Source organism: Priapulus caudatus, unplaced genomic scaffold, assembly GCF_000485595.1.
Source record: "Priapulus caudatus unplaced genomic scaffold, Priapulus_caudatus-5.0.1 Scaffold2, whole genome shotgun sequence".
Taxonomy (NCBI): domain Eukaryota; kingdom Metazoa; phylum Priapulida; class Priapulimorpha; order Priapulimorphida; family Priapulidae; genus Priapulus; species Priapulus caudatus.
In genome coordinates, this window is record NW_014577063.1 from 823,705 (window position 1) to 836,925 (window position 13,221).

A 13,221-nucleotide genomic window follows, 5' to 3' on the forward strand; every position below is an offset into this window, starting at 1 on the left:
CAGGGTCATTAATCTCACAATAAATTTGAATTGGTGAGTGAATTAACTCATCAATTCAATTTTCCTTTTTAGTTTGAGCATGTTCAATTAACATTAATCATTAATTTAACATCATAATCTTCAATTAAACATGGATCAATGGATTTCACAATGGGCAATGCGTTTTTATTTAGCATGGCATGCAAACGTATTACGCACATATCGCTTCCCCCGCAAATTTTTCCCTGCCACGCTGTTCCCATTTTTGCACGCGCTGTTTCAGAGCCTGGCAAAGCAAGTAATAACAATAAGTGGATCATCATCGGAGTCGTGCTGTCAGCTTTCGTGGTGTGTGCGATCGGGTTCGTGATCTGTTGGTTGAAAAAGCGACACTCGAGCACGAAGAAGCATGGCGGAGCCGCCGCCGCCGAGAACGGCAATTGCATGGAGCTGAAGAGCCAGCCGCTGCTCTCCAATGGGGAGGTGCCATGAGACGAGAGCCGACTCTTCAAGAACTTCGTCGATCGATCCCGCTCTTTCTCTCTCGCGCTCGCGACGCGGAACTCACCGTCGTTCATTGTTCTTCGCTGTTTCAGAATCGGTGTTCGTGAGACAGAGCCACCCGACTGCACAGGGGGCGTACCCCGAGTTAGCGAGTAGTCCGCCTGCGAGGGTGCCGTCGGATGTGTATGACACCACGGTGCAGATAGACGCACTGCCTGATTGGGAGAGCCATGCGTCTACAGAGGCGCCATCTGGTGTGGTGATTCATCAGACTACAGAGGTGCTGCCAGGTGTCTTGGTCGGGCAACTAAGCACCACGGTGGCAGCAGATGTGGTGATTCGTCCGACATCCGTGGCGCCATCTGTCTTGGTCAGTCAACTGCCGACAGAGGAGCCTAGTTATACTAATGTGGTATCATCTGAAGGGGTGCCAATGACGGAGGTGCCCGCCATACTGCTGACCCACTTGAGCTCGGGAGACGGCCACGAGGACCCGTATAGCAACCTGCGCAACTTTGTCCTGATCGTGGGCATCGCCGTACTAGTCTGTGTGCTTATCATTGTCGCACTTATCTTCTGCTTTCTGCACCAGCGTCGCAAAGTAAAGAAGCGCTATCAGAACAAGCCGCACATAGTTAGCCTCATCCGCGCGGAACAAGGCAGCCACGGCGGTAATCCCACGGCCTCCTATAGCTGTCCCATTGAGCTCACCAGCTGCAGGCTTCTAGTGAATGGCGAGCCGGCACTGGCGATGTAACGCGAAACAATGGGCACGTCGTCTTCGGCTTTTAACGCTCTCGTCTCTGCGCAGTGATTTTAGTGGATATCTGTAGGAAGCATGGCTTTGCACAGAATAGCATGCCCATCGTTTGCACACACACGCACACACATCGTTGTGTTCTGCCTTTATCAGTAGAGCTCCCAGACGCTGTGTTGGAAGCTGTGCTTATAGATTAGCAGTGAGGTAATCTACGTTTGTCAGCTGCATGCTCACTTGCGGCGTCAATCGCACACTGCACTACGACTTCTTCTACCCTTCTTTGCAAATTTACGCATAATTAACTGCAATATTGTCCCTCTGCCAATGATAGGCAGGAAGCGTACGTTCACAGTGCACCCTCGCAGATCAGTGTATTCCTTCCCATCATTGAAGTTTGAACCGAAATGTAGATCCACAGTTGCTCTCCTCTAGCCGTATTTGATTAGCCAAATGTGATTTTTTTGGATATAAATAGCAGCTCAAGGGTTACCTTGTTGCTCGTTGTCCACCATTGTCCACTTCCTTGCTGAAACAGCTTCAGTGTGAATGTCTGCCAACGTTCCACATAGCCTGTAGTCCATTATAGTTGGCCTCAAGCTTTGTGCAGACTTTTCTTGAATTCTTGGAAACATTTACTAATCATGAACTGCTTTTCCAGTCATTTGAAAGCCCGTAAATTAGCCAAATGGTGGATTTATTAGCACTATTCTGCTGAGCACTATTCTATCAGTCAGGACTAGAGTAGAATGTCTGTGTCTTTAATCTGCCTCGTCATTAATTCGTATTGCGGTCCTATTTGTGATCTTCACTCAGTCATATGATATAGGCAGAAACGTGGCAAGTACAGTTTTAGTGAGGAAGGGACTGTTGGGGAAGCGACCGAAGTCACGCCCTTGGTAAAGGTAAATTCACTCCTCTCACTTTGGCAAAATCATACTTTGATTGTATACAAAGAGTAAACTGTGTGGGTCGAACGAAGCACCTTCGATTTTTTTAAATTGGAGTAGTGTGAATACGCAGTCATTTGGTGGTAAAAGCCGTAAAACGAGAAAGGTGTTGACATTGATGGTTACTATTAAAATGTATCCATTCAACTGTAAAAAGACTGACTGGCTTCTATAATCTACTGATAGGAGTATTTTCGTTTAAAATAAACCTTGATAAAATGCCACTAGTCTGTTCATATTGGTGTGGGCGTGCGTAACAGGGCTGCCACACAATTTACAGACAATAATCACATTTTTATCAAGGTTTGACAAGCCCTAGCCCTTGTATCCACAGCATAGGATGGTCGCTTGGAATAGGTACTCGCTTTTATTGTGTAATATGTTTAAGAAAACAGCAATAGTTCATTAAACAAGAGAGTTGTTATTATTGATATACCTGTTGGATACGAATTCTAGGGGTTAGCAAAGCTTCATGAGATTCCACCACAGCAGGTGTATTGTATTGTATTTATCCAGTTGATAACGTAACAATATATAGAAACTAATATAAACAATAGACAGAGCTATACTACAGGTCAGCCTCAGCTTGAGAATAGAAACTTAAATATGGTTAGTGTGCCAACACTTTCTTAAAGAAGTTTCTTTAAATTTCTTTTAGAAATTCTTTACCTTCCTTTGTAGGCCACGTTTGAGATAATGGAATTTTGTTGCCAACAAAAACATTTTGTTTGGAAGTATAACAAATGGGTTACAATAGCATAACAACCGTGGTGGCAATTTTATGATGTTGTTCTCAAGCCCTGCAATTCGCATCAGCAGGGTTTGAAAGGTAATCATTCCCTTGTTGAATGAATTCTTGGTAGCCATAACAAGGCTCGGTATAGTCCATGAATGCTGAGCTGAGAAATCCACATGCATTCCACTGCTTTGTAAACTATTTATAATATAAGAAGTTATCTGTATATTTAGGCATAAATTGTAATTACTGTTGTTCACTTATCGTAGATATTTAAATTGATTTTTTTGTTATGTTGTGGTATGTTGTTTTTTCAACATTTGTGTTGATTGTTGTGATTTTTCCCAATTTGTACGTTTCAATTGTATTCCAGTGGTAGCTGCAAAGTTAAAGGTAGATTGTTTGCAGGGTACAGTGCACAAGCATGTGTTTTTAAAACGTGATGTTTTGGGTCGATCGTATCATTGTCAGAGTGATCCCATGTATTCTCACTGTTGTATAATATATTACTTTAGAACATTCCACATGATTATGATATGAGAACCTATTTCTCTTATGTGTAATTCATTTACAGATCGACGGTTTACGCTGATAGTTAAGATTACTGTTTACATTGCATTACATTACATTGCATAAGGTAATTGCATGGTATACATGTATCTTTTTATGTATATAATCGTAGAATTTTCTTGACTGCAATAACAGTTGTCAAACCACTGTGAACCTCTCCTGAGGCTAGTTGTAAAGAAGAGGACGTCGCTACGTGCAAAGCATTTAGTCGATTGGAGATTCAAAAATCAGTACAAAACATGGTCTTCTAGGTTTTTGCAACCGTTGTTGAGGTCTCTTTTATTTGTCTAAAAGAACTTTAACATCACACGTTGTTGCCATCTTGGCTAAGTACAATAAATCTACCTCTCAATGCCTAGCATGAGCACGCAACACGCGCACGAAATATCATCACCTCCATGAATATCGGGTACCTAATTATTGGATCATTAAAAGACCATAACACGTCATTTGCAGGGTCAGCAACACATAGGAATGGAGCAATAAAACATATTGTGATCGCCATAGTTACGCCACTATACACAAACGCAAACAAAGCAGACATTTTTTAATCTGAGCTGAAGCATTAGAACGTAGAATAATACATCTAATTGTCATGGAGGTTTATAGTACGCCTGTAAAAATATAAATTCATGATAATCTATGTATTTCACGAGAAGCTTACTAACTGCAGCTTTTGGTCAAATACTGTGAATAAGCAAACCAATAACAAAATATATTAAGTTGAAACTAATTATTCGATATATATAAATATCAATATAAAAGACAGCCTATGGATATAAGCATGTCTTTATTTATAATACATTCTAAGTTCAGTACATGATCAGACAAACTGATTCAGGCAATCTATGAACAATTTGTCATTATTTAATAATCTGGCCCTTTCATTTACTCACCATGAGTTAACAATAACCTAACAATTAATTTGATCCTGTTACAGGTATAGAATTTTACAAATTGTTGAATTATTTTGGAAACGATGATTAACAAACCTGGCATGTTGGTTTGGCCACTTTTACAAGGCTAATCGGGGCCAAGGGCTATATAATAGCAGACGTGTTAATGTAACTTAATTCTACCACTGCCCACATTGGCATTGTCAACTGCAATCTTCAATTTTCTGTGTCTATATATGTTAGACAGATGCAAGTTATTCAACACAATCAATTAATAACATCAACTGTGACAGTAGGTCAGGAACACAGCTTTATATACACACAAATGATCATTTTCCTGGTTACGAAGTGCAGTTACGAGATATACACATACTACATATTTAACAGGTTTGTGAGTGAAAGGTGTATCCACAGTGGTACTTGCTTAGCATGTGTCGAAATCTGTGCTACTTCCCCCGCAGTTGTAACTTCCTAGATTGCTGAGAAAGTGACAAAAGACGCGCATAGAATCGAAATATCGTCTACACACAATTTCTAAATAACTTTTTCACATTCTCAACTATTCACATTTTCACGTCTAAGGAAAACATGAAAGAATGACATTACGACAGATTAGTTACAGACTTACCTTGCTATGTAGCAGTTCATTTAGTTCCGTGATCGTGTCCGTCTGCTGGGTTAGTTTGTCGTTCATTGTACACAGATGATCACTCATCATACTCAACTGCCCCTCGTAATTCTTCGTTGTGGTCTGCAGCTCATCCTGCGCGTCAACCATTCAGAGGAATGTATAATATAGATATAATACGTCTATAAATATATTCTATATTACACTCCTGAACTAATCATAGTGTAAACTCTTGTGCACGTTCACTAACACTGACAAAATCACGAATCCAGACGAAAAAAATGGGATAAATTTTCAAGGAAGAGATCTAATTTTAAACTAGAACTAGAGCACTCGGAGAGCACAGACCTCCGGCAAGGCAGCTGAATTCTCTCAATGTGAAATTTTTTATTAATTAATTAATTAAGTGGAAAAATTAATTAATTAATTAAATAATTAATTGGATCCGGATTAGTGCGAGCGTGCAGGTGGGGGAGGACTGTGGTTGCCCCTTAGCCTGTGGTTGCGTGTTTGTAAGTCTACAGCCAGCGCACCTAGCGGAAGTGAACTGAAACGTGCATGGTAACACACAAACACACAAACCAACACTCAAAAACTCGCCGGTGAAAACATAACCCCCGCCATGGAGGTAATGCCATGGAGGTAATTACTGACAACCAGTAAATGTATAGGCACGAACACAAAGTGTGTGTGATAGTGTAAGTGCAGTACCTTTAGGCTAGAGACCTGAACTATGAGCTGGTCCCTCTCACACTCCGCAAGCTGCAGTCGCCGGTGCAAAGTTTTCAGCTAGAACACAATAGTGACTCGTATCACAACTACGTTCACCAAATATGCAATAAAATTACGAGAATGTCCTACAATTAATCTATGCTTACATATAATTGTAGCAGTTGTGAAATGGACTCATTAACCAATATGTCTGTGTGGATGCGTACCCGCATGCGTGTGCATTAAATGTTGACAGATTGATAGAACATCAGACCCAAAATTCAAATGTAAATTAATAAAAAATCCAATATTAAATGCCCAAAGTTCATGCCGAATGTAAATGAGCATACACAAGATAACTGTGTGTCAATACCTCTGCATGAAACAATACACTTTTACTGTCAGCAAGCTGAAGGTCTTGTGATATGGCTGATATCCTATCATTGAAATGCGTACGAATGAGCGTCTCCCTCATGTGGTAATCACTGGATGAACTAGCAACCTGAAACGAGCAAAAAATAATGAAGGAATAAAAAGTTTGAATGATAGAAATCAGCCAAGTGAATTAGAAACAAGGAATGAAAAGGGGACAGTCAGAAAATGAGATGAGACTAGGAATGGGGTAGTTCAGTGAACAGCTACGATGTCAAGGAGGAAAGATGAGCAAGTTATGTATTAGCTATTATTTATTAGTTGTTAGAAATACGAGTAATATATAACGGAAATCAGTTAATAGAGAGCTCAATAGATGCAGAATACTTACTAACAGCTATTATGACTAATTATTATTATATGTATTACTTCTTTAATATTGACACAAATTTGTTCAACGACTGTAAATGTATTCCTCCAATCGGCTGATTCATTAATATTCCTCGAGTTTTCTACACAATGAAATCAACTGACGTACATCTGTGTTGTTATCTTTCTGCTGGTGCTGCTGCTGGGCTGTGTCACTGGCTGGCTGCACAAAATTTGGAGCATCTGATATCATCTTCTCCAAGCGAATCTGCAGCAGTTTTGCCTCCAGCATCCAATGCTCCTTCTCCTGTTCCAGCTTGCTGATTCTCTCCGTCAAATACGTGACCTGTCGTACCGAGGGAATCATTTACTCGTTCTCGTCAGTTGATTTGTTAACTAGTTGAGATTTCACACCGAATATTTGAAATTGCACTGGAAATTAGTGTCGCACCATATGCGCACACACAGCATGCACATACTATAAGCACTAAACTCGCCTGTTGAGAAAGATTCTCCCTGCTCTCTGAGCAGCTCTGTAGTGTCCTGCTGTTACTCACTGCCGTCTCGTAGGGAATGCTCTCCCGAACAGGCTGTAACAGACGTCTCACATAAGCCAACATGTACATGCTTCAATCATTCTCGTCTGAGACCAGTGTCTCATTCCCTCACACTACTGACTTAAGCGTGAGTGAAAAATGCTTGTTAGGTACGCATGCGTCTTCGAATATACCTATAAGTATATATTTATATTGAGTAGGTCTGTAAATGAAGATGTATATGAATGTTATAGTCAATATTTATATACCCTATTGAGCAGTTTCATGTACTCAGCAGCCTGCTGTCGCAGAGCGCCACCTATTGGTAAAGCTCTATGACCATCTCGTGGAATCGTGCTCTTTAGAAATACCAGATTCGAGGCCAGAAATGTTGAGATCTGGAAGCAACAAAATGTAGTTTCCACAAGGTGAGGAGAATGCATCCGGAACCTAGTGGACTCGCAAACAAGTTTGTCTGCAGTCATTTTGTTAGAATGCACATCTATGCACCTCTTAGGAAATACCTGTTCAGCTGTTATTTTGAATTGACTGCAATCATTCAAATATGCACCATTATACTGGCACCAATTATCCAGATATATATTATTCATACATTCTTTTCATACATACATTTCATACAATACGTGGATTAAAATACAAACATAAGTATTTGGCTAGTACCTTACTTGGAATAGCACATTATCAATCAAATACATCTACTTTTAGGGGATAGCTATGCTCTATCAAACTGTAAGCTACAACACAAAATACGCACATGAATATCCACAAACAAACTAACGCACGCACGCACGCACTCACTCACTCACTCACTCACTCACTCACTCACTCACTCACTCACTCACTCACTCACTCACTCACTCACTCACTCACTCACGCTTGCACGCACACAGGGGTGCATACATACCTTCCCAGTGCATGTTACGAGTGAGATTAGTGAAGAGACAAGACATTCATTTGTAGTTCTCAACTTCTTGCTTGCAGTTGGTAGCTGATGCTCTAGCAGAATTTTTGACTTGTAAACTTTCGACAGATCTGAAATGTTAGCAACGCAATACATGTGTCATGCCACAGCAGGTATGGTAGTTAAGGAATATACCACTACACTCACTGGTGCATTCAGTGTAGACAAATAAAGTTATACTGCAATTGTGCAAGCGCAGAAAGGATTAATGACTTACCCTTCACCTTGTCATTTAAGTCTTGCACAGTCAGAGCAAGTTGCTCCAGCATCCGAGGCTGATTCGCTCGCACAAAATCACATGACTGCTCACCTACCAATCGGAACCCGTTTACAGAAATTATATCACATACCTCATTTTATTATTGTTTCACTACACATTTCCTCATCACATACCCAAAGTAAACAATGCCATTTAAATGGAGAAGGTAATCAATGATGTTTTCTTTGTCATCATTTTTTCCCATAACATAGTTTAATTAGAACAGAATAGTGCTGGAATCAAAACACAATATGTATAATGTTGTGTTAGTTGCCAGGGCCATTAATTGAACCTATATGTAATTACACGTGCTCATATATCTTTCTTACTCAACTTGCAGATTTGGAATGTCAGTCCAGTAAAACGTAGCAAGTGTGTACATACTCTGGTGACCTAAAAGAGCTAGGCAAGAGTCGACGCGTGTCAGTGCTGTCAGCAGTTTAGCCACGGCATTATGCAGCTCAGAATTCTTCTCCTTCAGGGCCTTAGTGCAGGTAGAAGCTTTGCTCTCCTCTTCAATACTGGGGAATGGCATAAACAGACTCAGCGCAAGATACACCTCATAGGTATTGCAGTTAAATTTCAATATTCATGTTACTTTTCTACATTTGTTAACTATCTTGCAGCTATAACTTATACCAAGAGCTCATAATAGAGAAGAGTATGACACCGTTTTAACAGCGTTTTGCATAGTTTTCAACTTGTAAATATTCTATCAATATGTGAATAAATATATTCAAACTTTACCTTGTTTTCGCCTATGATTCTCCCTTAATCATATGACACCACCAATTTACCTGAAAATCGTATGTGATCAAAAATGTTCTTTGAATACGAAACGGTTTCACAGTTTTCCCAAATGGTCGCATCTGTTCGGCGCATGTTGATATGCGGCGGCAGCACCAGGTTGTAACTACGGGACGCTGGGGGCTGTTGGGGATATTAGGTAAGCACAGTAGCAGCACTTGTTTCGCTTCCTTATCATCAGGAACACGATGGTAACACAGCTAAAATCAGCTGCTAGCTCGCCGTGAGCACACATTTATTTCTAGCACGCTGGAAACGCTACACGCTGAATACAATTCGATGCCCAATATCCCCAACAGCCCCACTTTTTTGAAGAACACATACGATTTTCAGGTAAATTAGTGGTGTCATATGATTAAGGGAGAATCATAGACGAAAACAAGGTAAAGTTTGAATATATTTATTCACTTATTGATAGAATATTTACAAGTTGAAAACTATGCAAAACGCTGTTAAAACGGTGTCATACTCTTCTCTATTATGAGCTCTTGCTTATACCTTATATATTAACCATCTTTAGAAATGCAACACTAATAATTTCAGTACATATAACATATCAATTTAAAAACAGGCACAAGATATTACATCGAAACCATGAATTCATACGGCCACAGGATTTCAATTGTAGTAGGATTTATTATAAAAAATATTGTGTGTACCTCAGTAGCTGGTAAGGTAGTAATTTTTCATGATATGTCACATATTCATGGAAACTACTTGCAAATGTTTTTAAGCCTGATGCAGTATCCTGCAAAAACCAGTAATAATGACATGATTATGGACAGCACGTACAGAAAATTTAATCAAAGAACAAAGTTGCAATTTGCGTACGAAAGAGTCGATTAACGGACTCTGACATTAAACTCACTAGCGTTGTCATTGTGTCATCTCTCACTGTCTCCTGAAAACTCCTGAAGGAGAGTTCAACAGCTCGAAGGTACTGGCTGTTTTCATGTAAGAATTTGCAAAGCTGAAAGAAGTACGTATACATATTTATCGTAATTTTCCGAAGTATTTTCCTATTAGTATATCATCATGAAATATTTAGGATTCCTTTGGATTGTTAACTTATCATAACTATAACTTATATATTAATTAGAGTAACTGCAATGCAATCCACAGAAGGAACTATATATTAAGAACTGTTGGAAACTGTAAAATAACATGTAGCTCCACTATAAATCCAAAAAAGGAATATTAATTACATAGCTGCGATACTTGGCAAACCAATAAATTAACTAATCACTCAATAACAATCTTGACCTATGAGCGAATTTAAAGAATTTGACAGAAAAATCCATTATTATTACCTGTACATTAACATTGCTCATGTGCTCAGTGCTGCCATCTATTGGGTATATTTGGCAACGCTGTTCCGTGTAAGTGTGGTAGTTGGAGAAGGTCGACGAAAACTCTTTCACTAAGCTGGCTAGTTGTGCGACAAGCTCCTGCAGCTTATCTTGCTGGAGTCGGTTGTACGGCATCACATTTACAGCTGACAGCTCGATGACCTCTGACAAGATTAGAAACAGGATTAATAAAGATAAAATATGGATAAATAACATTAGATCAGCAGTACATTGTTGTTTTTCACTGGTTGAATTTTAATTGCTGGTTCCTAATCAGGAGGAAATAAGAATGAGTTGTAGATACAGATTTAATGATTTATACGGTGCATTCCCACCCACATATTGCGACTTGTTTGTGATATAATATCAAGAGCGTATAAAGAAGGAGAGCGTACAACGGTAAAATGCTGAAACCATGTTGCAGTATTAGTCGAATTAAGTCGGTCGCAGTACTGACTAATGTTGAGTCGGTGTTCGGCGAAAATACCAGATTTTCACCGCTCATTATCTCAGCATAGGGGCATCGTAGGAACATGCGGTTTGTTTTATATTAACAAGGTAGGACAGCTGATCAATAATACTGCAAAGAATCGTCAAAATAAAACGGGGAAAGTTTATTAATTCGACTAATACTGCAACATGGTTTCAGCATTTTACCGTTGTACGCCTTCTCCTTCTACGCTCTCTCTTTATACGCTCTTGATATTATACTTCAGGTACTAAAGATATAGAGCTACTACTACTACTACTACTACTACTCAATGTATGCACATGTTTGAAATGTACACAAAATTGATATCTAGAGTCTGCCAGTTGTAAATTTCCTCATACATGTCTAATTCATTACCTGGCTACACAACTAATGACATAACTGTTTTGTAATATGGGATATCAATGAAGAATATAGCGAGAGATTCCGTTTAGACCATCTATCATAGGAATTTTCTCAGACAAACCTTATAGTGACATACACTAGTGAAGAATAGTGCAGGATGCTTACTACTGTCATTGAATGGAAGTTTCTCCTGTATGATATGTGTGGCTGCCTGCAGAGAAGTACTCAACTCCCCATGCACAGTCCTCAGTTGTTCCTCGCTGCAACAGGAATAGATGCCACACTTTTATTAATGTATATGAAATGTATATATAATAAAGCAGCGCTTCTTAAACTGGTAAATGGTTCACCCAAGGGTGAATAAAATTATTTTGGGGTGAATGAATCATACTGAAAACATAAGAAAATTTAGTCATGGGTGAATGAAATTTTGTGATAAAGACTCGAGGGTAAATGACACTGAAATAGTTTAAGGAGCACTGCACTAAAGCAACAACTATTTGGTTGAGGTAACGTGCACCTATATCATTCTCTTGATTATAATGAATAACATGGAGATATACATATAATGTAGAAACTCGTAAATGTGTAAACTGTTTAATATTTACCTACATCAGTACATTGTAATATAATTGCTTGTGACAATTTTTACAATATAAAACTGCACACATTTTTCATTCATGGTGTACGTTGTATTTGATTAAATTAAAACATTGATGATTGTTTAGTATTTTGAAAAGCCAAGCACAAAAATACCTTGTAGAGGCTTCCAGCTTTGCATGATGAGTTTCCTTTTCACTTTTCTGCAATTTAACCTAGCAAAAACACAATAATAAAACACTGAGTAGGAAATTCAAATAAATGTGTAACACATAATTAAAAACATTTTGGCAATCATTAATTCATATTATTTTAAAAGAAAATCAGCAAGATTTGGATGCTATAAAAACAACAACCAAAGACTTGAATTGTTTGCAAGGATTACAATACATGCTTTGCCAAGCTGTGGCATTAATTGTCAGCAATAAATGAGTAATGATTAAAAAAACTACTTCTGTAAGCAAGAATTTGGGAACGTACAAGTTCTACAAATTGCAAATACTTTTGCTACATAAATTATGTCATAATGCACACCTCTAGGATTGCTTTATCTTGCTGCAGCTTATCCACCAGACTTCGATGCTTTATGTCGGTCGTCCTGACAACACTATCGTGCTGTGCCGTGTGGTGTTCTAGGTTAGCAATCCGATCACGAAGCTCCATCACAGTCTTCTTGTATACTGCTTCTTTCTCGTACAACTGCATGACACGTATTAGCTCCTTATTTACATAGGTCAAAGATGCGCAGTAGATAAAAAATATACACACATCTAGCATGACTCATGGATGCTTTAGCCAATCACTGAATCAAGAATGAATCATTGAATCACCAAGCTGTGATAAGGGGTTCTAAAAGATGATGGCTAGTCCATTACCTCCTTTTGAAGCTGGACATTTGAATTGAATCATTGAGTCATTCAATCACAAAACTGTGATAAGACATTCTAAAAGACCATGCCTAGTCCATTACATCCCTATGAAGCTGGACATTTGAATTGAATCATTCAATCATTCAATCACCAAGCTGTGATGACATTCTAAACAAGTGCCGCAGAGCGACAGCGCTCATCTAACGTCTACTGGCGGTGAACTCTGTGGTGGAGTGGTGGATCTAGTAAAACCCTGCTTAGTCCCAAATCGTTCACGATACACGGCGCGCGAAACAAGTGGAATGCAGCAGGGATGGTATCAGGAACCTCCTCAAAAGAATGTTCGTTGGGATCGTTATGAAAGGTTCCACGAGAATGGAGCGTAACGTTTAAGTGGTCTTCAGATTAAAGATGGAAGCTCGCACATCATACGTAGTAGGGCAACAACTATCTGCAAGACAGAATAGGCTAAGTGGTGGGTAACCAGCTCATCCATTTACCTACGCAAGCCT

The 13,221-nt window shown here is 39.2% G+C and overlaps 2 protein-coding genes across 6 annotated transcripts in view; one reads left to right on the forward strand and one right to left on the reverse strand.

Moving 5' to 3' along the window:
- The window catches only part of LOC106820257 (cysteine-rich motor neuron 1 protein-like), a 79,333-nt gene extending 75,576 nt beyond the window's left edge, over positions 1–3,757 (forward strand). For 2 of the 3 annotated variants that reach the window (XM_014824812.1, XM_014824883.1), the window contains one exon: positions 576–3,757. In XM_014824812.1, coding sequence (XP_014680298.1) covers positions 576–1,240 — 665 coding nt within the window. In that variant the 3' untranslated portion in view covers positions 1,241–3,757. Of the gene's footprint in view, positions 1–262 lie in introns of all 3 variants that reach the window. The other variant, XM_014824940.1, reaches the window with a different exon arrangement.
- The window catches only part of LOC106820021 (protein phosphatase 1 regulatory subunit 21-like), a 28,522-nt gene continuing 19,045 nt past the window's right edge, over positions 3,745–13,221 (reverse strand). For 2 of the 3 annotated variants that reach the window (XM_014824609.1, XM_014824666.1), the window contains exons 5-20: positions 12,375–12,539; positions 11,997–12,055; positions 11,406–11,500; positions 10,367–10,569; positions 9,925–10,026; positions 9,716–9,804; positions 8,634–8,770; positions 8,208–8,300; positions 7,934–8,061; positions 7,278–7,406; positions 6,970–7,062; positions 6,642–6,818; positions 6,105–6,233; positions 5,732–5,809; positions 5,021–5,155; positions 3,745–4,871 (exon numbers count right to left, since the gene is read on the reverse strand). In XM_014824609.1, coding sequence (XP_014680095.1) covers positions 4,839–4,871; positions 5,021–5,155; positions 5,732–5,809; positions 6,105–6,233; positions 6,642–6,818; positions 6,970–7,062; positions 7,278–7,406; positions 7,934–8,061; positions 8,208–8,300; positions 8,634–8,770; positions 9,716–9,804; positions 9,925–10,026; positions 10,367–10,569; positions 11,406–11,500; positions 11,997–12,055; positions 12,375–12,539 — 1,845 coding nt within the window. In that variant the 3' untranslated portion in view covers positions 3,745–4,838. The remainder of the gene's footprint in view (positions 4,872–5,020; positions 5,156–5,731; positions 5,810–6,104; positions 6,234–6,641; positions 6,819–6,969; positions 7,063–7,277; positions 7,407–7,933; positions 8,062–8,207; positions 8,301–8,633; positions 8,771–9,715; positions 9,805–9,924; positions 10,027–10,366; positions 10,570–11,405; positions 11,501–11,996; positions 12,056–12,374; positions 12,540–13,221) is intronic. The other variant, XM_014824732.1, reaches the window with a different exon arrangement.